Source organism: Podarcis erhardii, assembly GCF_964252035.2.
Source record: "Podarcis erhardii genome assembly, chromosome: 4".
Classification (NCBI taxonomy): domain Eukaryota; kingdom Metazoa; phylum Chordata; class Lepidosauria; order Squamata; family Lacertidae; genus Podarcis; species Podarcis erhardii.
Window position 1 is genome coordinate 80318688 of NC_138508.1, and position 24783 is coordinate 80343470.

A 24783-nucleotide genomic window follows, 5' to 3' on the forward strand; every position below is an offset into this window, starting at 1 on the left:
AACTAGGAGAAGCAAGTAAAGGTAAAGGGACCCCTGACCATTAGGTCCAGTCGTGACCAACTCTGGGGCTGCGGGGCTCATCTCGCTTTATTGGCCGAGGGATCCAACGTACAGCTTCCGGGTCATGTGGCCAGCATGACTAAGCCGCTTCTGGCAAACCAGAGCAGCACACGGAAACGCCGTTTACCTTCCCGCCAGAACGGTACCTATTTATTTACTTGCACTTTGAAGTGCTTTCAAACTGCTAGGTTGGCAGGAGCTGGGACTGAGCAACGGGAGCTCACCCCGTCACGGGGATTCGATCCGCCGACCTTCTGATCAGCAAGTCCTAGGCTCTGTGGTTTAACCCACAGCCCCACCCGCTAGGAGAAGTACAGGGGCTTATATTGTGTAAGCCCCTAAAAATGATCTGCAATGCATGTGACATGTTCAGTTGCTGAAGGGAAGATCTCCCTACTCTGGTGGATCGTATTAAATACCAGTAATAATGCATCTTGCCCAGTGTATGGAAAACAAGGTATGGATGACGAGCATGTTTTAAAATTTGAGAATGGGTGCACTGGTTGTTGTTTTTCCCAGGATTCAGGGAAGGGAGTTCAACTCTCACCACCCATACAATATTTATTCATTTGTATAGCTATAAAATAAAGTTATTGGGGAGGCAGGACATAAAGGCCTTGGGTGGAAAGCACAGGGTCTGGGTCAGTTCATATGGGGAGAGGGGGTCCTTAAGGTATTCCTGAGCCATGCAAGGCTTTAACTTTTAGCCTGGTAGTCATAGCTAGGGATCAGGAGAGAATTCAGTTCAGTTTGCATTTACTTAATTCCATTTGAACTTGCTTAATTTGCACTTCCCGAAGAAATCTGTGAACCAGAAAGCAGCCAGCCTTTAAAATGCACACTTCTCTGAATTTTGTAATGCAACTGTACTGTGAAGTAGTATACAAACATGCATTTTTACCAGGGTGAAATGTGAACAAGAGAGTACATATGTTGATGAAAATATTCAAAACTGCATTATTTTAGGGGGGAAATGCTGTATGTTAAATAACGATGTCTATATTTGAAGAAATCCACACTAAAATTCTGATGATGATTTTTTTTAAAAAAGTAACAAACTGATGTGAAAAACTGAGAAATGGAAAGAAACTTAAACATGCAAATTCACCCATAGAGGAACCTTGCAGACAAGTGAGTGGGCTGATAGAGGATAGATGGATCTCTCCATTCCCCGTCCAACCCCCCGCTTTCTCTCTGCACTGCCTGCAGAGGAACAGAAGCCAGTCCCCTCAGCTCTGCTCCACTTCTCCGGCCTACTAGACAGAAGACAATTACAGAGAGTGGGGGCAGGACTGCTAAAATGCGAGTATCCTTCATTTCTGTGCTGGCTCTGGAGGAGGAAGCTTCTCCTCTTCTGAAGCAAGCATGGAAACACAGGCTACTAGCTTATCTGCAAGCTGGTAAACAAAAAACCAACCAACTTGTGGTCCAGTCATTCTTCTGGACTTATTTACAAGGCTTCAAAAAATCATACAGAAAATAAACTGCAGCCCTAGAGAGCATAAAAATCATGGGGCAGTGCCTGCTGCCATACATTTGAATTTAGCTGTCCTATTCCAGTATGAAATGGAATGTTGTCAGCTATCCAAGTATTCCTTACTGAATGCTCAAAGTTGTAACAGGGTTGTCTATCGAAAGTTATTTGATAATAAGCAGTAGTATGCTCAACCAGTTTTGCATTGTTTTCATTCGCCAGAATGAAATCAGTGGAAGCATACAATCTATTTAGACACTTGTCTTGAACCTTTCTGCCGAAGCAAAATGTGAATTATTTTGAATTATTTCTTTCATCACAAAACATTTTTTTAAAGTCATCCAAATTGCTCACTCAATCAAGAGACTTCTATGATTATTGAGTAACCCATAGTCTGTGCATTAGAAGAACAAATCATTCTGAAGACACAGTTGACAAAGTGTTAACATCTGTATTTCAACTATCTCTTGTCTAAGCTTGTTCAAAAAGAAGGGAAGTTCTTTTATCTCTACATAACTGCTAGGGAGGGAGGAATTTCTATTTCTGAAATATTTGGCAATGGCCAACTCTTTTATGTAACGTGATTAGAGTATGTTCAAATTCCCACTCCCATTCAGCATCTTAAACAGAAAAGCACATTAATTGTGAATTGTAAGCATACTACAAGGGATGCGGGTGGTGCTGTGGGTTAAACCACAGAGCCTAGGACTTGCCGATCAGAAGGTTGGTGGTTCGAATCCCCGTGACGGGGTGAGCTCCCGTTGCTCGGTCCCTGCTCCTGCCAACCTAGCAGTTCGAAAGCACGTCAAAGTGCAAGTAGATAAATAGGTACCACTCCGGCGGGAAGGTAAACAGCGTTTCCGTGCGCTGCTCTGGTTTGCCAGAAGCGGCTTAGTCATGCTGGCCACATGACCTGAAAGCTGTATGCCGGCTCCCTCGGCCAATAAAGCGAGATGAGTGCCGCAACACGACCTAATGGTCAGGGGTCCCTTTACCTTTAAGGATACTACAAGTACCTTCAGTAGTACACTGCAAACTTCCTATTGAGCTGTCAGTCAGTAAACATTGGTAAGGGTTAAAACAAAAATGAGTACATAGTATGCACAACCTTGAATTATTTCAAGCTGGATAGCACATTGATTAAAATTCTTCCCTTTTTTGGAACTAGTACTTGTAGGAAGTCACAATATGGATGTTAAATCCAGATGATTTTAAAATGAGCATAACAAAACAGTATGCAGCTGCACTCACTGGCTCTTCTCTTTTCTAATTTGTTCTAACTATAGAAATGCAACGCTGCCAAGTTTTGAATTGCAATGATAAAGGCTCAAGTATAACTTACGTACTGCTGAAGTTCGATTTCCTTTCCTAACACATAGGATGTCTCCAGCACACATCATCCACAGCCTCCCCCACTCCATCTCGGCTCTGAAATGATCATGTGGTCTGTCAGAAGCCTGGCAGGTGTCTGGAAAATCCTCTCTCTTTCTTGTATTTCTCTTTGGGTTCCCAAGGATACTTCCAGAGAGTTGTTGACCCATGCTTCTCATGCATGCAAGTTCCTCATTTCCTCATTTAATCCAGATTTACTGTTTCTGGGGGAAATCTGATAAGTAAAATAAAACCTGTTAGCAATATCAAGCCATGTTTGATTGCACCCCACTATACAAAAATAAAATCTGATTATGTTCTTCTGGATCAGCCTTTGTTGAAAAGACTGCCAAGGCGTCCTGAAAGTACATCTTTTTTTAAAAAAAATGGTGAAGTGGACATTATATGAAGCTTTAAACACTCTTAAAACAGGGATAGATAACAGTGTGCCCTCTAGATGTCTGGACTACAAATCCCACCTTCCTCAGGCAGCAAGGGCAATGACCAGGTGTTATGGGACTTGTAGCCTGCAATATGTGGACTTGGCTGCCCCTGGTCAAACTTTAGGGAACAAATTGTCCTGTGTGAACTTCCCTGATCTGCGTGGGAAGCTGTTCTCTGCATCCCACCTTCCCCTCCAGTTAGGGCACAGAGCCAGGCTTTCTTTTTGGTGTAACTCACACTGAGGAATGCACTTCCTAGGGGGGAAAGTTCCTGCTTCCCTCCCTGATGGTTTTCTTCAGGGTATTTGCTATGGGCTGATTTTGCTTGGATTTAACATGGGGAAACCCAGCCAGATGGGCGGGATATAAATAATAAAATTGTTGCTGTTGTTGTTGTTATTTGTTTGATCTGTTTTTGCACTATGTTTTAGTAATGATTGTTTTAAGTCAGCTTTTAATATTGTATGCTGTTGTGAGTGCACTCTACCGCACTGAATATAACTCATAGATAGATAGATAGATAGATAGATAGATAGATAGATAGATAGAGTCATGTTTGGTGCGTTAAGCAAGAAGTGCATGGGTTGGCATAAGTCGCCCGCAGGACAGGGCTGAAAGTTGGGCCGTCTCCAACATTGGGGAGTGGGGGGAAAGTGCCAGTACTGCATACCTCTGATTATTGCCAGACATATTTTCTGGTCTGTACTACATTGGGTGTTCTTTAGCCTATGGTGCAGACAAGGCAGGGCCAAGAACTGGTGGAAGTAGAGGGCTGGTTGGGTACGCACTGAAGGTTCGTTCAAACTCCTCCGAGGGTGCATTTTTATAGAGAACAAGATGGAAACCTTGCCAAAGTGGGGCAGAGAGAAGCCCACTAGGTAAGAATAAGGAACCACCACATGCAACCCCTCCAGGCCTCTATAATTGATCCTTAAAGAGTCCCCCCATCCCTCTCCCCAGGCCCACATCCATCACCTACCTTGTTTTGCACCTTATTTTTGACAAGCTGGAATCAGTCCTTGAACTCTGATAATGCTTCAACAATCCATATAGTTTGAAACACTTGACCTTAACGCCAATACTCCCACTTGGGTTGTGCATAGAGCTGCCTCTTTTGTTCCATAGTCATGGAAGTATCTGATAATAAAACACTTATCTTATAGTATCTAGCTCATATTTAGCATCTTCCCCACCCTTTCCTTATTCTGCATTAGAGCATAAGGACAGAAAGCTGGCACTCAGCTAATGAATATTTCTCAGGCTGGCAATTAACCCAGCCAAACGCATTAACCCCAGCTGTCAAAGCATAGTTTGCTTCAGATTCTATAATAAAGCAGATTTCTCCCCTTTGTTGGTTTCAGCTCTTTTAGAAATGCAATATGGCATTGTTCAAAAAAGAACTTCCCTTAAACATTTATGTTGTTCAGCGGTGTATCCACACGCCACTTTGAATCAACTGCCAAGCAACTCTCAGAAAGTAAATGTTCAGAAAGTTCCTCCTAAGTGATCACACTGAAATTTTCCCAGTTTCCACCCAAAGTAGTCCAGCACATTCAAAAAACAAAGCTTAAAAATTTTGAAGCAAAAATATTTGGGGGTTGAGTTTGCTGTTATTAAGGCCAATTGGCATGTTACACAATTCCTACGTAGAAAGCTCTTCTAGGTCAGAAGAAGCATTTGATCTGAATATACCGTATTTTTTGCTCTATAGGACACACTTTTCCCCCTCCAAAAATGAAGAGGAAATGTGTGTGCATCCTATGGAGCGAATGCAGGCTTTCGCTGAAGCCTGGAGAACGAGAAGGGTCGCTCTCCAGGCTTCAGGAAGCTATCCGCAAGCCTTCGGAGCCCGGCAGGAGTTCCCAAGGTTTGCGGACAGCAGCGTGTAGCCCGAAGCCCGGGGAGCACAGCGCTGCGCACCCCAGGCTTCGGGCAGCTATCCGCAAGCCTTCGGAGCCCGGCGGGTGTTTGGAGCCCGGCGGGAGCTGCCTGCTGTCCCCGAAGCCAAAACAACGAGACATTCTGTGTAACAATTACGTACACACATCTATTTCACTGCATGTACATTTGGACCACATTCTGTGTGGACAAGCTTAAATCAGTGTGAGCCAGTTTGGTACAGTGGTTATAGAGTGTTGGGTTCAAATCCCCACTTAGCCACAAAGCTCATTGGTTGGGCCAGTCACTGTCTCTTAGCCTAACCCTCACAGGGTCGTTGTGACGATGTATGCCAGTTTAAGCTCCTTGCAGGAAAGATGGGATATCACTTCAACAACAATAACTAGGGACTAAGCCTATTGATTTCAGTGAACTTAAATTAACTTTACGTTGTGGCCATTGTTCACATGAGCCAAAAGATGTGCTCTGTTGCTGCTGCTTCCTAGCACATGTATCAAAACAGATGTATATATGCAATGATCACATTAGCCTTTTCAAAGGTGAATGCAACTTCATTTTACAGCTTAGCTAAACATTCTCCAAAATGTGTTCAGATTTCTGATCAAAGAACTGGACACTTACCAGTAGATACTGCATCAACATCATCATCATCAGTGCAGAAATGTGGTCTAGATTAGTGATGAACATAGATCACAGACTTGCCTCCTGGGTTACAGGAAGGAGTGCTGATCCCTGAAAGTTATTTACAACATGTATTAATTATTTTATCAAGGCTGTTGATAAGACAACATCATTTTTCTCTTTTGCTGTAAGACAAACATTATTTTTCTCTTTTCAATTTATTATTACATTTATAGCTCACCTTTCCTCCAGGAGACTCAAGGTGGCCTACATGGTTCCCCATTTTATCCTCATAACAACTCTGCAACTACCACAAAGAAGACCCTGTCCCAAGCCACCACTTAATGAGTCTCCTTCTGCAGATCATAGGACCTGTGCAGACTGAGAGAGAGGAGCTCCCATCAAGCATTTAGGCCCCAGGCCATTTGCCACACCACTCAGCACCTTGATATCAAAATGAGAGCCCCATGGTATCAGCACCATAATAATAATTTATTTCTTATACCCCACCCATCTGATTGGATTGCCTCAGCCACTCTGGGTGGCTTCCAACACAAATACAGCATCAAACATTAAAAGCTTCCCGAAACAAGAGCTGCCTTCAGATGTCTACAAAAAATTATATAGCTATTTAACTCTTTGACATCTGCCGGGAGGGCATTCCGCAGGGCAACTGCCGAAAATGCCTTCTGTCTGGTTCCCTGTAATTTCACTTCTCACAGTGAGGGAACTGCCAGAAGGCCCTTGGAGCTGGAATTCAGTGACTGGGCTAAACAATGGGGGCAGAGATGCTCCTTCAGGTACACAGAGCCAAAGGCTTTAAAGGTCAACACCAGCACTTGGAATTGTGCTCAGAAATATACCGGGAGCCAATGTAGATCTTTTAGGACCAATGTTATGTGGTCCTGGCAGCCACTCCCAGTCACCAGTTTAGCAGCTGTGTTCTGGATTCATTATAGTTTCCAAGTCACATTCAAAGGTAGTCATGTTGTTGTATTCCTATCAAGAAACAGGGACTGGGCTGGAGACGGCCTCAGTTTCCCAAATGAATCAGAGCTCTATGAGAAAAGACAAATCTGGAGAGGCAGATCTTGCCTTGTGCTAATCCTTTCTCACCCTCCTTTGTTGCTCCCCACTGAAGAAGACAGCTAGCAGATCTGGCAAGATGCATTAATTCGAAAACTGTAAGTAGAAATTGTGGTAGAGCTCACAGTTCTCTGTTTACTCCTGATTACATTCACACATTGCACTGAAAAGCAATGTGACAAATGGGCTTGAAAAGATGCGTATTTTCATCTGAGAGCCAGGATTGGCTGAAGCGTCCTCTCAAGTGGACAGGGCCCGCTTTTGTTGTGCAACTGTTGTGCAAATATTTCTGTTGCATACTGGTTTGAAAAATGGTGGCAGTAGTGACAAATTGTCTGGCTTTTCAGTGATCTTCGAGCAGTTAGCTTGCTTATAAATCTCTCTGGAGTAACTCAGAAAACCTTGTTTCATTTACTTTTTCAGCAAAGCCAGACACACTTCATGCTCACTATAATATAGTTGAGGGTGATAGTTAAAGGGAATTTTGGTGCTGACTACCCAAGAAGAGTGTAGCCTGAAGCTTTGTGAATTTGTGAGAGTTGGTTAGGTGAGGAGCTTGAGGGGAAGAAAATGCTTGCTGCTATTGCATTAGCCAAGCAAGTTTTTTAAAAAATAAAATGAAGACCACCTACAAAAATCTAGATCTTAGGTGTGTTTTTTTCTTTAGAATTACACATATCAACTTTCTGTCACTTAAGGAGATTAAAGAATGTAAAGCTGCGTGGGTTTATCGGTTTTGTTTTTAAAAAAGAAAATCTGCCTCTGGTAAAAGCCAGGAAGTTGAGCTAATGTAAGTGTAAAATAAAAGTATTATCAAGCTGCAAGCTGCATTTCGTCATTGAATATTTCATTAGATTTCCAGAATATTCAGCACATTAGCAAAAAAATTCCTTTCTGTGTGTGGGTGTTTAAATCCCAGCGGCTTCTTTTTCTCCATAAAGAAAATGTGAGAACTTGAGAGTACTAGTCAATATTCTAACCCAGTGTTCATTTCATACAAGTTAGCTAGAAAACCTTATTTATTGAAGCCCACTTGTGATAGCCTATTCCTGCTTGCTTAAAACACATTCTTTCTTTTCCTGTTTCCTCGACTGCCTTTTAAAGTTTCATTAATTTCTCAAGAAATTTCAAGTTAGCTTGGCACACCTCAGAATGTCTTCAGCCTTGAATACATCACACCCAGCCTTTAAAAACAGCAGCAGTGTTTCACACAGACTTCCTAATTAATGCAAAAATTGATTACATGGTTGCGCGAACTCTTTTGAAAACACGTCCTTGTGCCTGCTTGAAAACCGTGCGTGGGATGAAAGCTATCCGTAGGGGTGTGTTCTTAAAAGGCTGGAAGCCTTATCACACTAAATTGATCTGCATCATCTTTCTGTTTAAAAAATCTCTTTCAACATCTTCACAACTCCTGCAATGCCTTTTTTTTTTTTTACCGCAAATGTTCTAATGGCATTTAGAAAGTGGGGGTACATGGGCCACACCACTTTCTCAAGATGGCGTCACAAAACCATTTATGAAAGGGGGAAATCACCAGGTTGACATGCTCCCTTGTTATTTATTCTATAGCATGGGTAGGCAAACTAAGGCCCAGGGGCAGGATCTGGCCCAATCGCCTTCTAAATCCGGCCTGCAGGCGGTCCGGGAATCAGCGTGTTTTTACATGAGTAGAATGTGTCCTTTTATTTAAACTGCATCTCTGGGCTATTTGTGGGGCCTGCCTGCTGTTTTTACATGAGTAGAATGTGTGCTTTTATTTAAAATGCATCTCTGGGTTATTTATGGGGCATAGGAATTCATTCATTCATTTCCCCCCCAAAAAAATATAGTCCGACCCCCCCCCCACAAGGTCTGAGGGACAATGGACTGGCCCCCTGCTGACCCTTGTTCTATAGTAAGCATTCATTGAGAACATGCCCTAGAGGTGATCGTAATTGAAAGAGTAGGTTCTTTATCTTTATTCCTAATATAAACTTGGGTCACTTCCAGGCAACCTGTTTAATGGGCATTCATCCTGACTTGCTTGCGGAGAGATTACATAGCCTCAAACATTTCATGAGCATTCATCCTGATTTGTCTGTGCGGTTATTAGAGAGTGCTAAATCAAGCCAAAGTTTCTAGTGCATTTCCCCCCATCACCAAAAGTCCAATATTTTGGTTCAACGGATTTGTTTCACAAGAGCTCCAAATTATCTTATGCTGCACAGCCTGAATTTGCAAGGTTCTGCATTTATCCCGCCCAAAAATAGTAATCTGGAAGCGCTCCATGGCATGTGGGAGCATATTTGTAAGGATATTTTGACCCATGGAAAAGTTCAAAATCACCCAGTGGTAAGAGCTTGTAGATATGGTGGTCCCCTGACTGGTCAAAACATGGTACTTCAGATTCTAGCTGGGAACTGTGGATCAGCTTGCACACCTATTGCAACTTTTCCAGAACACATCAGCAAAGCCAGGTGCTTTCTTGGCCTCAAGTAATGGTGTTTGTGCTGGGAGAGGGGATATTTTGTCAGCAGCCAGCAGCACAGCATTGCATCATTGCAGATCAGGCTCTAAGGGACCCCATAATTTTGGGGGGGGTGGAGCTGAAGTGCTGTGCTGAGCAGCAGGTGCTATGCTTGCAAAATATCCCAGGTTCAATTACTCATCTCTGAAACTCTGGAGAGCAGCTGCCGGTTAATGCAGACCAGTGTTCATCAACATGCAGTCCCCAGATGCTGTGGGACTACAACTCCCATTATCTACAGCCAGTTTAGCCAATTGTCAGGGATGATGGGCGTTGTAGTACAACCATGTCTGAAGTCCCAAGGCTGAAGAACACTGACGCTAAGCTTGATGGTCTCCTATGTTTCTTCCCATCACGTCTCTTCCTCTGTCCCCAGAATTACCCTTACCTGCCCCACCTCTCTCTCTTTTTCACCTTTCTTTCTCCTTTTTGGGGTTGATTTAAATGGTAATCTGAGTTAGGATGGGAGGAATGGGCATTACCTGTATGTACTAATAAAACACCTTAGTTTTCCTTCACTTATGCCTGTAAAATTTGCTTTAAAACCTCAACCCGATTAATGAAAGGCTAAAGCTCAGCTCTGTGTTACCGTTTTCCTGTCATCATCCAAGTGCATGGATTTAGACATGCACATCAAAAAATGGTATTACACGCATTGTACAAAACAGGAACTTTCTTCATCAGTATTCTTTTTCCAAACACTGTTGTGCACCGAACCCCAAGGAAGCAATTTACCATTTACCCCCCCAAAAAACTCTGTTCAGTTACGTGGCAGCTGCTTTTGTCGGAGTATTAAGATGCTGCTGTATTTCCCCCTCCTCCCCAGTGAAAGTTTCATTCATTTATCTATTTATATCATTAACCCACTCTGTGCCTAATGACTTTGCACATGCAGCAACATTCCGCTTGCAGAAATATTGATCCTACAGAAAAGCTTTAGTTGCAAAACCGCAAGTGGCAGCTGGTGCCACTGGTTCTAATGATGGCAATTGAAAGAAAGCCCAATCAGAGACTGAATGGCTGCCCCGACTTAAAGGTTTGGGAAAGTAGCAGCAGATGGGATAGGGCAGAGGTGTCCTCATGACCCTGACATCTTACCTAAGGGCATGGGTACACCTGAAGGACCTCATGTGCTTGATTTGAAGATAAAACAGAGGGGAGTGGAATTTGCACACCCTGAGCTCTTGGAGGAAGGGCGAGAAGACATGAAATAAACATCTGTGTAAAATTCAGGCTAGCTGCAGCTTAGAGAATCTGACGAGAGAGCATTATGCCTTATAAGAACATGGCTATGTGCACACCATACATTAAAGAACATGACGTCCTCCAAAGAATCGTGCGAACTGCAGGTCATTCCTCATAGAGCATCAAGTCTGGCCCCTTTAACAAACCGCAGTTCCCAGAACTCTTTGGTGAAAGTCACGCGCTTTAAACGTAAGCCATGTGTGCAGCCCATGTTGATTTCTTGTCCTGATAACACAAAGGTCTCCAACACTGGGATTTAATCAAATCAGCCAAAAGGAAAGAAGCAATTTATTGTCACACTGAGGTCCTCGAGAATTTATTTGCCAGCGTGAATGACAAAACACTGCTCTGTTTCCTCCAGGAGTAGAATCAAATAACACTGCCTTTTCAAATTCCAGCTGTTTAGAGGCTGACTTTTCCCTTTCGGGATGAGTCAATCATGTTTGTCACAATAGAAGTTCAATATAACTTCCACTGTGCCTCACCTTTTACAACACAAAACTTCTCTTGGTAAAGATAAGTTGTAAACAACGCTCACTTCCCTGTGCGTACAAAATGGCTGGCATTCATCTAAAAAGCTGTAATTGAAAAATCTCACTTGTAATCTTCTGTTTGATTCCTATGCAGAAAGAAAAGAAAAGTGGTTTGCTGAAGCTTCTGGCAGGAGCATCCACAAAAAAGAAATCCCGCTCTCCTCCGTCAATGTCCCCAACACATGACCCTCTGGCAGTGATGGAAGGGATGCTGCAGGGGGCTATGGGACCTGAACTATCCTCTCTCTCTAGCCACGGGAGGGCAGGCTCATGCCCAATTGAAAGTGAAATGCAAGGAGCGATGGAGATGGAGCCTCTGCACAGAAAGACAGGCTCTTTGGATTTGAATTTTCCTATTCCTTCTCCCATAAGGCAGCTTCCGCCTTCAATGGCAGCCATCCGTCCAGAACCTAAGCCATTGTCTCGAGAAAGGTATGTCATCCAATTAAGCGTGTTTACTTGTAATTTGGGTTAGCTGCCATCCTATGCAGAGTATTTTGTACAGAAACATTTTCATTTTATTGCAAGGTTCCTATTTTATTGCAACAGCATCCCTGAGTTGGCCATCCAGCCTCTGATTAAAAACACCTAATGGAATGCACTCCCCATTGAGGGCAACCTGGCACCGACTTCATCATTGTTTTGGGGCCAGGCAAAGATATTTTTTGTTTTCCAGCACATTTGAGGAGCACCAATGACTGGATTTCTCCCCCACTTTGATTATGTTCTCATATATAAAATAAAAATGGAATAATGTTGTCATGCTGCAGTTCACATGACTGCTGACAGGTGGCGTTTCAAACTGCAGCATGACAGCAAACTGGGCTGTCAGAGCTGCTAGACTCTTGCAGCAGCATTGGAGGCCAGAGAGGACGGAGATGGAAAGGCAGGCAGGCAACCCCGGCCAGCAAGTTTGTGAGTGGGCATACCAGACAACTGAGCATCCTAAGCATGCAAGTTGGCAGCCCAGGCAAACTCTAGAGGTTCTAAGGAGGGGAAGGTTGGTTTTGGTGAGATCAGGAGGAGGGGTGACTTTGGTGAGGGATGGGTTGGGTGCAGGCAGAGTCAGCAAGGGAAGAGAGCAGGGGCACAGCCCCTTGTTTTTAATATGTTTGTATATTTTTATTAGGGGCATGGGTGGCGCTGTGGTCTAAACCACAGAGCCTAGGGTTTGCCGATCAGAAGGTCGATGATTCAAATCCCCGCAACGGGGTGAGCTCCCATTGCTCGGTCCCTGCTCCTGCCAACCTAGCAGTTCGAAAGCACGTCAAAGTGCAAGTAGATAAATAGGTACCGCTCTGGCAGGAAGGTAAATGGTGTTACTGTGCGCTGCTCTGGTTCTCCAGAAGTGGCTTAGTCATGCTGGCCACATGACCCGGAAGCTGTACGCCGGCTCCCTTGGCCAATAAAGCGAGATGAGTGCTGCAACCCCAGAGTCCACCACGACTGGACCTAATGGTCAGGGGTCCCTTTACCTTTACCTATATTTTTATTGCATCACTGTATTTTATACTTGTACACCACATTGGGACATTCTATTACGGGAAGCAATTAATAAATTCAATAACTTCATTAACTCCCTGCCTGCTGTGATTCCAATCAGCCACACCCCACTCCCAGGGCTATTAGCATTTTTTAAAAGCAAGCACATTATTAAGTGCAAAGACTCCATTTTTAACCCCCAGAGATCATGAAAAAAAACCCCACCCTATAGCAGACTTCTGAATAACCAAGCATATGTGGGAAATAAGAATTGTTTCCATATTACCAAAAAAAAAAAATGGTTCTCTGTGTGTGTCATAATTCACATCAGAATGTCTGGGCACGAGGGCTAGCAGATTTAGTAGCAAGACTGCTTTATTTGGCTACTGTTAGGACAAGTCGATAGGAACATTCCCAGACTTGAAAGCATTGAAGCCTGCTCCATGACGCCAACGGTTGTATTTCCACCAAAACCCAGAAAAATTTAGCCTTACTATTAATTTACATTTTTTTCTTCTAACCAGGCATGATAAAAATACTGCTACGTTCTTAGCCCCAAGAATGGAAGTTAAGCAAGGGCAGGATTGTGAAGCTGTGGAATGGAAAATGCACAGAGCCAGGCGGCCAGCCTGTGTTCTCATTGTTTGCACAATAAGCTGCAAATGGAGTTATACAGATGGGCCTCTTAAAACATTACAGATAGTGCTAATTGCACTTTGTAGTAGCTGAGAATTCAGATCCTAATTTTCAGGCGTTTTGATTCCCAGAGTCTTAAATCCGAGAATAACCTCTAATTGAAATAAGCTTAATTATACTCAGCGGGCAAGGTTTTCTAATTGATTTATGAATTAACTTCCATATCACTGGTTTATCTGCACCCCTTAACTGATCATATGGTTCTTTATGCCTATAAATGAGGAATATTAATTACCTTTGCACACTAGGAAGGATAATGCCTAGCCCTGGATCATTTGAGCAGCTACATTAAACACTTGTCTGGAAGTTCATTCCACATCCATATGTGCTCATTAAGTCACCCAAGTGCTCAGTAGTACAATTTTTAAAAAATAAAATAAAATACATGTGTGAAGCTGCATTTCACATCTGGCAACACACTGACTTTTTCATCTCCACATCTCAACATGTTTGCTTGTTTGTATTTTACTGTATACATAATTTGTTCAGTTCTATAGATGAAGTAAAGTGCATGGGTGGGTTCAGATGAACAGATTCATATTTTATGCAGCACTTGTGGCTTGACACCCACAAATATATAAAATACGGGAGAGTTAGGCAACTCTAATAAAACACAGTAGGCACAGCTTCATTAAATGTGAACCCCCAAAATTGGAATCCCCTTCAAACTGATGCTAATATTTTTTACTTGTTTTGTACCCTAAGCCCCGCATTTTGTACCCCTCCATCTGAGTCCCCCCCACCATCTAGCCCAGGCATAGGCAAACTCCGCCCTCCAGGTGTTTTGGGACTACAACTCCCATCATCCCTAGCTAACAGGACCAGTGTTCAGGGGTGATTGGAATTGTAGTCCCAAAACAGCTGGAGGGCCAGAGTTTGCCTATACCTGGGCTAGCCATTGCAAGAAGCTACCTAACACTCATTGCAAGAAGGAAAACAATTGTTAATTACTGCAGTGCATTTTGTGGGGCTTCCCAAGCCTTGGGGGTCATTGCTTGTTGTCATTCCTACCTATTAATGGGCTAAATTTTAATTGCAATAAAAGGTAGAGGAATTAATCACACTGATTAATTGTTTGCAGCTTGGAGTGGAATTCAGAGCTGACTGTGCATTTTGTAAGGTATTGTGTATGAAACTAATCAGATAATGAAGCCCAAGGAGGGAATGGCTCATATTTTCCTTCACTGTAGCACATTCTAGCCTGAATTTATTCCAATTCTTTTTTCTTAACACCTGCTTCCTTCCAGTGCCGTTTGCCTAAACATATAACCGCTGTAATCAGCACAACTGAGATAATCCAGTTTCATCACTGTGAGAGCTGTCAGGAAATGCCTAGGAAATGTTATTTACTTAATATTCCCGGTCCTTATAATGCTGAATTTGCCTGGTCTGGCTGATCAGTGGAGCAGGAGACCCAAGACCCACCATTCGTGCTATATTTTGCAAAAAAAAACCAAATACGTGAAAACGTTTTGGCAGATAGCAAATCCCTATGTGCTTATGTACACATAGTCTCCCTTTAGATACTATGTAGCCCTTTAGAGTTTTGCCATTTGTAAATTGGGGTGGGAGAGACACCAATTTATTGTGTTATGAGCTCTGGTTTTCCACATCTGCTTTGAATTACAGTTGGACAGTTTGAGCAGATGCGGAATGCTTCTGCCACTACGATGCACCTAAATTTGAACAGTTCGAAGTAAAATAAAATGTTGCATTTCCATTCACCAGGAAGATGGGGTCCAATAAACTCTGCCCTATTTTGCTTATTCCATTATGCACATCCATACACAGTTGAAAGATTTAAAACCTGGGATCATTTTAGCTAAAATTACTCTAATTGAATAATGTAATTAGTCAGCACTGAAGCAGCATGTCTAAAATAATGTGAACATTCATTTGCATAATGGCTGAGATTGGCAGTGCTTCGCAAAGTGTAGCAGAACTGCCCATGGCAGTATGATAGACTTTCTCCATAGTTAGCCAGTAGTCCACATTTCAAACCCTATTACTTGCATTGGCACACCCGGAGGAAGTGACAACCTGATTTTCTGGTGAGGGGGAAAGATGACCAGCTTATTTTGGATCGCTCATGAGCAGGGATGTTGGAGAATTCTGTCAAAAATGGAAACAGGAGCAGCAATTGCCAATGTTTGCTTATACCTCCCGTGTCCAGAACAGAAATCAATCCAGTGAATACAACTGGTATTCACTGTTATCCGCAAATTGTGTGTGTGTGTGTGTGTTCCCCATTTGCATAGTTTCCTTCACAATTAAATGAATGGGGTGGAATCATTTAATAACAATGTAATTTGTGTCATTAATTGCACAAATTACATAATTTCACCACAGCAGACAGCATGACAAATAACATTTTCGGCAGAAAGTGAACTGCAGCGGAACAGAAACAGGGCTGCTTGCAACAAATACAAGACAACTGCCTCCTTACATCCTGACTCATGAGCACTATATTTTACACAGTTGTGCAATCATGTCAAAATACACAGCTTTTCTCCAGGCATTTCAGATACAATATGATGCTCAACAGTGTTATGGTGACCCCTCCTATGCTAACCGATGATGTTACACTGATAGTGAAGGGTCATCCATGATCAGATGCTGGCAGCCACTCCGCTAAAGGAACAGTGAAATGCAAGTATAATAAACAAAAGAAGCCAGTGACTTTTTAAATATATCCTCTTAGCTGAAAAGCAAGGTACAGAGATACTCTCTCAATAAATCAGCTTGTGTATTTGCCTGGCAGCTACAGATGGCCAGGAATTCTATGTAAGCCTGTGAGCAAGAAACCAAGCAGGCTGCTGGAGCGAAGATGGTCTCTGAGCTGCATCCAGATAGCTATGTTATGGGGCAGTAATAAACATAAATGCTAAATAAGTAAAATGCAGCAGGCTGCTGAAGGAGGAACGTGCCTCCCTGTCCCTTTTCTGCTACCACCCAAGGCTGGTGAAGCATTCTGCTGCCTAGTAACTTTTGACGGCTTATTGATAAAACTGACATAAATATATGCATTGTGTAAGAGTTTCTGGCGTGGGAACTTTCCACATCATCATTCCCAACCAGGCCATGCGGTTGCTGGTTCCAGGTGTAGATCTCTGACCCTTCCAGGGAGTAGAAGTAGAACGTATGAACCACCATCTGCAATAAGGTCTACCCTTCTGTCTCTTAAAGGTATCGTGTTGTGGTCCCCTATCCCCCACAAAGCGAAGCCGAGATTGAACTGAAAGAAGGCGACATCGTGTTTGTCCACAAGAAAAGGGAGGACGGCTGGTACAAAGGGACCTTGCAGAGAAACGGCAGGTCAGGCCTCTTTCCTGGCAGCTTTGTGGAGAGCTTCTGAGGGCTTGAGCTCCACACTTTTTGGACTCGAAGGACCTTTCACAGGAAATTCCATAGCACAAAAAAAAAAAAAAAGAAACAGCGAAGGGAAACTTTCCTAATATCCACTGCCATAACAAGAACTGTAATTATTATTTCCAAAGACTCCGCAGGCTCTTTGATATTCAGCCCAGGAGATGAGGTCTCTTGCTGTGCTTTCAAACCCACGTACGGTACATACAAGCAGTATTGCTGTGGTCGTGCCTTCCACTCGGAGTCGAAGACTGAGAGGACACACATTTGGGTTGTATCTTAAGCTAAAATCCAGCCGCCACACTTTGTGTAAATGATAAAGTATGTTTTAAAAAAAGGGGGTTAAGAAACTTGTTATATTGCTGTAATTTATTTGTCTGAGCTGCAGTGTTCTTATTACTGGCCTATGCAAGAGGGACTTGAGTTTCAAGAGGGGTGCAAGGGGGACTCTTGAACTTGTCTGTTTTCCCAGGTGGGGGTAAAGGAAGCTCATGGACGGGACGCAACCCGCTGAAATCTGCACATTGTTCGGCTAGACAGAACTTGGGAGTCCAAAACATTGCCAGCATTCCTTTCTAATAGATACCTCAAAATATTCTGCTTAAGAATACTAGTCAGGGCCTTTTCATACAACGTGCACCCCCAGAAAAATATTGAGAGTAGCGTTCCCAGTGTCAGGCAAGTCAACACTGGAAAAGTGCATTTTCCCACAACTTCCCAACCCATTCTGAAAGCCAAATCCTATGTGTGACAATGGACCGCATGGCCAAGTCACGTCGAGCAGTGTGGACACCACATTGAGACTTTTTCTCTTGTCACTGCATCTCCTGTAGTTAGCTTAATAGCGCATCAAAGATTTCATACGAAGAGCCAACAATCTGATATGCTGGACTGACTATCATCAACTACATGACGTTTTAGTTAGCCATTACTTTTTCTTTCCTTTGCAGCATTTTAATTTTGATTGTTGCTTTAATGTATTTCAGATAAGAGAGCTTTTATACAATATACTTCTCTAATGCAAGAAATGTTATACATTGCAAACTCCATATAGATAAGGAAAGTCCTACTTCACATACATACGGCGCTACTTTTCATTTAAAAACCCAGTTAAGAAATACTTGATTTGGCATATCTGATTAAAAAATTGTTCTCAAGTATGCAAAAGATCTTACCGTTGCCATACTTGCTACTGACATTGAAGCAACTGGAGCCAGGATACAGATAGGACCACAAGCAGAAGAAATCCTTGTGAAACTCTCTGCATCAGGAGTTCCCAAACTGGTCTACAGTGGTACCTCGGGTTAAGTACTTAATTCATTCCGGAGGTCCGTTCTTAACCTGAAACTGTTCTTAACTTTAACTTTAGCTAATGGGGCCTCCCTCTGCTGCTGCGCCGCCGAAGCACGATTTCTGTTCTCATCCTGAAGCAAAGTTCTTAACCTGAAGCACTATTTCTGGGTTAGCGGAGTCTGTAACCTGAAGCGTATGTAACCTGAAGCGTATGTAACCCGAGGTACCACTGCATATACTACCTGTGCTCCATGAGTTTCAGTTGGTCCAGCACGTGTCTATGGATGAAGATGGGAGATCCCATATCCATTGCATTAAATAGACATATTTATTTTTAATTGTATTTTATTGCTCTTATGTCTTATATTCTGTGGAACTCAAATTGTAATACAAAATAAAAGAAGCAATAACAATGCAATTTAAAAAATCATACATCATCTACGCACTGCAGTTGCTACAACAGGCAGAAAAACCATCTAGTGGCCCCCCAGCAATTTCAAGTTGTCCATGGGGGGACATTTGGGGGCCCCTGCTCTATGTGCGAGGCTTTGCACAAGCTACGCATACAAGTAGCTTCGTGAAACAAGCTTCCACATGGGGAAAGTGTTCTCTGAATGCACCTCGCGTGAGCTGATTTCACAAGGAATATTACCTTGATCTGCTTGTGGAAAGCAAATCTCTGGATTCTGGTCAGCAACTGCTATAGAGTGTGACAAAAAAGAAGAAGAAGTAAGAGATGGCAAATAGGCAAAGCGATTGAATTCGATCCAAAGACGCATGAGTGGAAGGGAAACAGCTTGCTAGTGGCATTCAGCAAACCCTTACGAAAGAGATCACACAGTGCTATACTAGGTATGCTCTACAGCAGTACTCGTGCTTTCAACTGCAGGAGAACATCTGTGGATTTATGCAAGGCTATTGCATGAGCTGTAAAACAGCTGTGCTGTGAGAGGAAGCCCCGCTCCACACCAGAAGGGCACCTTTGGATTCAACCCATTATTCATTGACTGAATGAAATTCCATTGGTTAGCTCAGATACCTACACATTCATTTATCATCTGTTGTATTAGAAGATACTCCTATGTGTATTTTTGTATCCTTTATTGTCGCTAATGTCAGGCTCCTAAAGATCAAAACCTTTCTCTTGCTTTCTCCGTGCAACCAAAGGAGGGGAGCGTGGAATCGGAATCTTAAGTATCACTTAAATATACAGTGGCTTGTTCCTTACACACAAATATATTGTGTCAGAAGCCTCTTCAAAGCATAGTACGCTGTCTAGACAGCGATAATTACTGGAGATTTGGGAGCTTTTCCAGGAGGATTCATTTTAATTGACTTCTACATGGCAATAAAAAGAACACTGCAGGTTCCCGCAAGCACAGAACGCTGGAATTCTTATTTCTCTCTGTCTCTGAATGTCAGAGAGAAGATGGCTGTAATTACCACTATCAAAATGTGATTTGTTTCTGTAGAAATGTATAGTTCTGAACAGTGTTTGGTTTTCTAACCTGGGTCAAGCTACATAATAATAATAATAAAATATTCAGGCAATAGAAGCTTCCGGCAACCAAGAACTTAAAGGTGCAATAAATAGGAAGCGAGAAAATAAACCTGTCATAAATCAGCTGTTGACATCTGTTAAAAAAAATTGTCAGAGAGACAGAAGGATATTTTTAGCAATGTCTTTTGCTCGGTTTAATTCAGGCAGTGTATACTGGAAACACCACCCAAAATCTTCCCATTGTTGTAATGTATTACTTTGTCCTGCATAAGCTACATTCTTCTCATTCTAAGATATGGGCAGAAAGAGACATAGCCCGTTGCTCCTTCAAAATGTAGGGTAATGTTTTTTTACTCTCTTAATTTTAACATGCCAGACTAACAGCCCAATCCTAAAACTTGCTGAAACAATCATCAGGTACTTGGATAGATGAGACCCATTTGTGATGACACCAGCTCTGAGGGCAGATACTCATGCACAAATACTTATGGGGTGCTAGCTATATTCTAGGAAGCCATATTCGGTGATGGAAATATTCAGATAATCTCTCTGTTATATATAGAAAAGCTGGTACAACAATACAAACAACATGTATTTCGTTCGCCAGGGAGTCTGTGGCATACAAAGATTAAAAAGAGGATATGTGGAAGTAGTAAAAGTGAGTTCAAAAACATTTCAGCTGTTACTCAGGTTACTTTCCATCTTCTGTGGGATCCTTTAGGTAGAACGTCTAGCTTTAGCTAGAGCTACCCTAGAGCAGACATGCCTAAACTTATTTGGCTCAAAGATTGGAATCGCCCTCAGCCAGCCCTGTGGCACCCACAGGTCAGTGGTGTGGCCACCCCACAGTCTCACACGGGCACACTGCCCCCTCCCACAGCAGATCAGCTGACAAGGGAGGTATTGCCACCTTCCTGCTCATCAAATCATCCTTCTGATGACTGGACAGGGAGCCAATTTGCGTCCCTGTCAGATTCGCTGGGCCTCATGCCTTACTAAATCTCTCCAACCCCTGCCAGGGCTGTGTCAACTTTTATGGTTGTTTCTTTTGCCACTGCTACCAAACTTGGAGGGGCTTGAGGGTGGGCCAGGGGAGACCCCCAGCTCTACAGGAGGCTAAGGCTCACCTGTGCCTTCCCCAAAGGGGAGTTTACCTGAGGATATCGGCATGCCCTTATTTCCAGCTGTCACTCGTCTCTCAAGCCCGTTTCGATTATACCCCCAACACACACACACACACACACACACACACACACACACACCAGGATCTGCCCTTCTTGTCTCTCCTGTAGATGGGAGTGATTTAGGCACTGGTCTGGCCAGAGTCAGCCTTCTCATGAATTGTCCTGAAGCGCACACTTTGGCCAGCCCATTCTGTTCCCTCCTTCCCATCTACCTCTTCTCATCATTTAAAAACAAATGACACAATCAAGGCAAAGCTTAACACTTTTAAATTTTGTTTTCTCTAGAAGATGTTTGCGTACGTGCTTAAGTTCCACCTTAAACTTCAAAATACTCGGGGGGGGGGCAAACTGCGTATTGCACACTAAAACATGTAAGAGTGCCATGAAGCCATTTGTTTATTAAAAAAAAAAATGAAAGAAAGCAAAACTAGCTGTTTCAGGAGGGGCAGTTAGAGGAAGGAAATAGGTGGGGTGTGCAACTTAACCCTTCCCCTGCCTGATGTTTTGTTCCCAATTGCTCCCTGCCCAATACAGGATTCCAACCATGTTTTTGCATGCGTCTTTGACACATTCAGGGAAGAGCTGCTTGGGAATGTGATTTGGAGAGGGAATACAGTGGACGGCATAAGGATGGGATGGGTGCTCCCTTCTCTGCCACTTTATTGCTCGAAATCCCCACATCTCGGAAGTGGCTTTGCTGGTTTTTTAAAAAATGAACTACAGTACTTTTACATGTGTTAGCGTGTAATGTGTCTGTTACCCTTAAATATAGCTGTAGCATGCCCTGGTCATTGTGACTTTTGACTTCAAGTGTGAGAATATCTGTGGCCGGCAATGTAAAGTGTCATTTTTCCCCCGGGGGAGGTAAAAGGGTGGTGGAAATTCAGAATTCCTCCAGCTGGGAACCTGAGATGATGGAGTGTTTTCTTCACCAGCATCTGTATTCAGAACTGAGAAAAGATGGGAGGGAATGGGCAAAAGAAGATGGTTTCTATTCTGATTTGCTTTGGAATTATTGCAACCAATTGTTTGGACCAAATCCATGTTGGTGCTTCTGTAGTTTGAGCAAGGAAACATTCCTCTCACAAGTAAAAAGGGATTAAAGACCGTGCATTCTCCCACTTCCTATGATACATGTTTGTTTGGTTTTTTAAAAAATTAAATCTCAAACAGTTCAGGACAGTGCACATAATTATATGCTTAATACTGAAGGCTCTCTACAGTGGACCAAAAATGGTGGCTGTTTGCCATCGTTGTGACAGCCCCTCGTACATAGTGTCAAAAGAGTTTTGCACGAATAAGTCAGATGTGAGCATTGTGTACTTCAGCTGCAGACGGGCAGATTCAGATAACCACACAACTAGTTCCACGCATCTAAGGCGGGTTCAAAGATGTTTCCTGAACAAATCCTCCTGCCCAGTGCTGTATGGTAAACCACTTTTGAAACCGAGGGGAGCATCAAAGGGTAAGGTTTATTGGGGTAGGGTTGCTGTTCAAAGAAAAAAGGCGCAAATCTTTCTAGGCACACAGATGTTCATGCATGCACCTAAAGTTGCTTGTTCTTTGATAAACAAGGCCACCCCTTATCTAGAATTGGTTTCTTTGCTGTGCTCAGAATATAGAGCAGCGAAGGATCTTAGCTCTTGCAGAGTGTATTCAGCCAGCCATTCACGCAACAGCAGCACCAAGGAATCATCACCCTTTGGCAGGGATATTATGGCCACTGTTGTTTTGCCAAAAAGCTTTTGCACATCTCTGTATGAAGGTGTTAGATCCATAATCCACAAACTCCACTAGGACAAAACGCAACAATTTGCAAACACATCTTTTCTGAATTCAGTATTTTTACAGGTTGTGCCCCTCACTGGCGGAGGAAGAGGGGGGCGGGGAGAGCGCACCGCCCCCGGCAGCACGATCCCAGTGGGGTGCCATCGCAGCTGCCCCCCTGCCCGCACTGGGCGCTTTGCCCCCTCAGGCAGCACGCCACGCCCCCAGGACATGCGCCACGCCCCAGGGGTGCATGCCAGCCACGCCCCCGCCTGCTCTCTACCCCCCCCCCGGTGCTGGAGCATGAAGCTCCGCCACTGGTGCCCCCAAATTCACTCCAATCCCAGCATTTGATGCTTAAAAACCCATCGCTCGCATTTCCTCTGAGGATTAAGAGTTTCTTTGACTGTTTGAAGCTCCAACAACATTTGAACAACAGATCTTAGTTCTCATCTATCATGGTAGCTTGGAGAAGTCTCCTGTAGTAGTGGATCAGTTTCACGTATGTAGCACAAACACAGAATGCAAAAGACAAGGCAGGGATTCTGGATAGTGACCTCTGTGTGGAAAGTATTAGCTCTTCCGGTGGTCCATGTTGATAAACGGCATTCAAAGGACAGGAAGCATGGGGAGGGAGGGGGGAGTGTGTGCACACGCATGTGTGCGTTTCCTAAGACAGAAAATGAACAGAATTGTCCTGGCAGCCTTGTTTTGTAAAATGTCAGGTTTGTTGTACTGGAGAAGGTTTCTGCTAAGTGAACAAACCCTTTGTACTTTGCACAGTTCAGGAAAAAAATGGTTTTTGTTACACATGGATGTTAACATACAATTTTGAAAAAACATCAATGGTTATTATGAGTACAAATGAACTGCAATTACTGTGTTTCTCATCCTTTAAATAAAATAACCATTAATGTAACCCAAATGAATACGTGTGGTTCTTTTTTTAATTGAATGGAGAGCAATAGAGATTGAAAAATTAAGAGTCAAAGGCCCAATGGGTTGGCCTGTTGTGCATGAAACACCAAATCATTCTATGGTGATACAGGGCCAGGATTTTTGCTCCCATGCTCCCCAGTTGCATTCCTGATTTGTGGCAAACCATTGTTTGCCCTTACATTGGAACCAGCAAATTATGGTTTGCATAATCAAACCAATGTTGTAAATCCAAATCAAACCCTGGTTTGATCTTTGTTTTCAGGGCAAACCCAAGCCATAGTTTCAGGACCGGCTCTACCATTAGGCAGAATGAAGCCACCACCTCAGGTGATAGATGCTAACGAGTGAGGAGTAGACAAGCCAAGCGTGCTGCCTGCTCTGTCTTGCGCCTCTTAAGCTAGCCTGCTGCCCTCAGATGCAGTGACATGCTGCCCTGTTACCAGTGTTGAAGCAGGACTCCACTACCAGTCCGGACAGCCTTTGAAGATGTCATGGGAGGAAGCATGATCTTGTCCTTTACCTCAGGCAACAAAATGTTTTGGTCCAACCTGCAGAGTTTTCCTTTTTGGATGAAATGGCAAAATCATGCTTTGCTGCAAATCAGCAAGTCACGAATTAAGAGGCAGGAGGAGAGAGAGGAAGCAAAAGTATGTGAGCTCAGTGCTCAGCTATGTAGCACCAAATCATGGCTTGGTGTTATATGTGAACTTGATCCAGTTATTCCAAATGTAAGGCGCAAAATAAATCCACACCCAAATTTTCTTGCAAAGGGTTGCATTCTGTAATACTTGGGTCTCATTGCTCTTGAAGTTTACTTGTTCAAATCATGGCACTGACCAGTCCAGCTCTTAATCTACACAAATGCAACCATCACCTGCTGCCTGATTCTTGGAACTGGAGATGCCTAGGGAGTGAACCTAGAACCTTCTGCATGCAAATCATGTGGCTCTACTACCGAGCTCTCTTTCCTCCCCAATTTCTTTTCAGATTTATTTGGATGGCGCACATAAGGCATATTTATGAATGCCTACCTTCTAAATTCTGTTCATTTCTCTGCACATCTGGCCTGAGCCCCGTCAGTATCAGACTGTTAAAATTGTTCCCGAGGATTAGACTGACATCGTAGGGCCACCATCAATGCTCCATTTAGCATCCATAGGATAGCTCAGGAAGGTGTTTACATCGGGAAAATTCTCCTTGTTGTGATTTGCGGGAGCAGCCTCTGTGAAGGGATACTGTCAACTTCATAGGATTCACTACAAGACAGCAGCCATTTCACATGTCTGGACCTAGGGGGTCTATTCTAGGAAATGT

At 43.3% G+C, this 24783-nt stretch overlaps 1 protein-coding gene and 1 long non-coding RNA gene across 3 annotated transcripts in view; one reads left to right on the forward strand and one right to left on the reverse strand.

Annotated features, from left to right (window-relative positions):
• The window catches only part of SH3RF3 (SH3 domain containing ring finger 3), a 214718-nt gene extending 197591 nt beyond the window's left edge, over positions 1-17127 (forward strand). For both annotated transcript variants that reach the window (XM_081858073.1, XM_081858072.1), the window contains 2 exons: positions 11336-11673; positions 16606-17127. In XM_081858073.1, the coding sequence (XP_081714199.1) occupies positions 11336-11673; positions 16606-16774 (507 nt within the window). In that variant the 3' untranslated portion in view covers positions 16775-17127. The remainder of the gene's footprint in view (positions 1-11335; positions 11674-16605) is intronic.
• Positions 1-24783, reverse strand: part of LOC309339884 — a 32560-nt gene that overhangs the window by 4354 nt on the left and 3423 nt on the right. Inside the window, exons 2-4 of the long non-coding RNA XR_014155611.1 lie at positions 5869-5979; positions 4328-4485; positions 2877-3140 (exon numbers count right to left, since the gene is read on the reverse strand). This is a non-coding gene — a long non-coding RNA (uncharacterized lncRNA). The remainder of the gene's footprint in view (positions 1-2876; positions 3141-4327; positions 4486-5868; positions 5980-24783) is intronic.